Source organism: Papaver somniferum, unplaced genomic scaffold (genome assembly GCF_003573695.1).
Source record: "Papaver somniferum cultivar HN1 unplaced genomic scaffold, ASM357369v1 unplaced-scaffold_11896, whole genome shotgun sequence".
NCBI classification, from domain to species: Eukaryota; Viridiplantae; Streptophyta; class Magnoliopsida; order Ranunculales; family Papaveraceae; genus Papaver; species Papaver somniferum.
Window position 1 is genome coordinate 1 of NW_020620932.1, and position 2225 is coordinate 2225.

General features: G+C 39.1%; 1 protein-coding gene across 1 annotated transcript; it reads right to left on the reverse strand.

Moving 5' to 3' along the window:
• Positions 1 to 477: 477 nt before the first annotated feature.
• On the reverse strand, positions 478 to 1252 carry LOC113330774 (polygalacturonase inhibitor-like; the record flags this gene model as incomplete). The annotated part of the gene is made up of 1 exon (XM_026577587.1): positions 478 to 1252. A coding segment is annotated over exon 1 (775 nt), but the record flags the coding sequence as incomplete, so codon positions are not given.
• Between the last annotated feature and the right edge of the window lie 973 nt (positions 1253 to 2225).

Below are 2225 nucleotides of genomic sequence, written 5' to 3' on the forward strand. Positions count from 1 at the left end.
CTGAAAGCATCAATCAGTTTTCATTGTGTCTGACATCATATTACATGTGTAAGCAACTGTTTCAAACACTTGTATGCTTTCATTTCCTGAAGCTAAAGGAACCATGTGTGTAAAACCCTGGTTACTATCAAGGAAGGTGGCAATGTAAGACTCACTGAAACTAGAATCAACTTTACTCTGTTCTAAATCTGAGCTAGCTCTTGTTGAATAATGTTATAATGAAAAAAATTAGATTTCTGACAGAGCATACAGTACCAGATTAATCCATAAATAGGAGATAGATATTACATATACTAAGATATAAGAATCCAAGATTTCACGTTTCCAGACCCAAATGTTATTACAAGACCTTGATCATAATGTTACTCCATTACTTTTTCTTACAACTGATTTTCAATGGTGACCCGCACAGACACTTATTATGAAAAAAAGAAGTGCTTTTGAAACGCTTCATGATGCCTCCAGTTGGTATCTTACCACATAACCTGTTGTAACCTAGCTTCAACTGATTCAAACTTTCCAAATTCTTAATCTCATCAGGGATTGCACCAAATATTTTGTTATGTGATATATCAAACCAATTTAAGTTCTTTGGAAACTTTACCTTTGATAGATCAAACTCAAACTGGTTCCTCGACAGGTCGATGAATGTTGTGAAATCATGGTTGGGTTTAATAAGCATGGATGCATCCCCTGTAAGTTTGTTCCTTGACAAGTCAATATAGGGATATGCCAAAGCTCCAAAAGATTTTGGAATCGGACCAGTGAGTTTATTGCGAGCCAAGTAAAGCGCAGGTGCAGTACCAGTGAATTTCCCATAAGACTCCGGGATTGAACCGGTGAGTTTGTTCCCGTCGAGATAAATGTTTCTAATATCTTTAAGGTCTGAGAGATTGGGTGGAACGGAACCAGAGAATTGATTGTCTGAGAGAACGAGTCTGTCGAGAAGAGTGAGTTGGTTAAGGAAGTTGGGAACCGGCCCTGACAGACTCAAATCACTGAGATCCAGCAATACCAGATGCTTTAACTTTGTGATGGATTGTGGGATTGAACCAGTGATATTTTTGAAGTGCCTGAAAGTTAAACCTATGAGGTGAGAAAGGTCACCTACAGAGGGTGGAATTTGGCCAGAGATTTCTTCTATAAAGAGGATGATTTCGACTACACGGTTGGTTTTGTCATCGCATGTGATTCCGATCCAGCTACAGCAGTCTGTGTTTTGAAACCATGAAGAATACACGTCTTGGGACATAGTTATAGAATTCTTCATCTTCATAAGAGCTTTGAAGTCGCTGGGATGACATTTTCCTAAATCCCCATGAGAAGGAGATATCAAGGTTGTTGTAGCTAAGAAGAGAAGAAAGAGAGAGTGGTAAAGAAGAAATTGGTGTTGGATTCTCATGGCTGGTGTAATTGGTTTTGCTTTGCTTTTCTATGTTGTGAAGAGAGTCGAGTATTAGAGACTTGTATTTATAGCACCACATCCAGCTTGATACATATCACAGTTTTTTTCTTTTTTGTTTGGTAAAGAATTTAGTGGGTGGTGCTAAAGATTTCCGAACTCAAGTCACTGGTATTATCACCGGATGACTTTATCACTCTATTATAACGGCACCGGCAAGTATCATGAGTCCATTATTCCTGCAATTCAACAACTTTAGCCTAATGGTTCAGAAGGTTCTGCCTCTTTGTGCTGTGCACAAGCCTATACGAACTCGTTCAGTCACCATCATCTTAGCTCTTTGTTGCTTCCACTCACTTTAGTCAATGAAGATGGCCTTTGATTTATCTCTATCTCCCCACCACGTGAAACAAATGCACTAGAAGACTAATGCATGTGAGAATCGTTTGGAAAATGCCAGCCTTATTGACAGATTTTGCTGTGGAAAATCCCGGCAGAAAAAAGTTGCTGGACCACACTTTTGCACATTGCTTATCCCTATGATATGATATATGGAGGGCAGTGCACCTATCGATCTTCTCTCGGCATTTTTGCACATTGTGAGTACATATATGTCGGCATACGTTCGTGCTTGATCATTTGTGTACATGAGACCGGCCATTATAATTTGGTAGACATGTGGAACATGCATGAGCGCCGAGTAAATATACGCTACACCAAATTTAAGTATTAGTAACTAGATTCTGTAACAGCTTTGCCCTATTGCGAATTACTGTTGCAAATTTTTTGCAACAGATTTTCTCGTCACAAAACTCGCAACAGT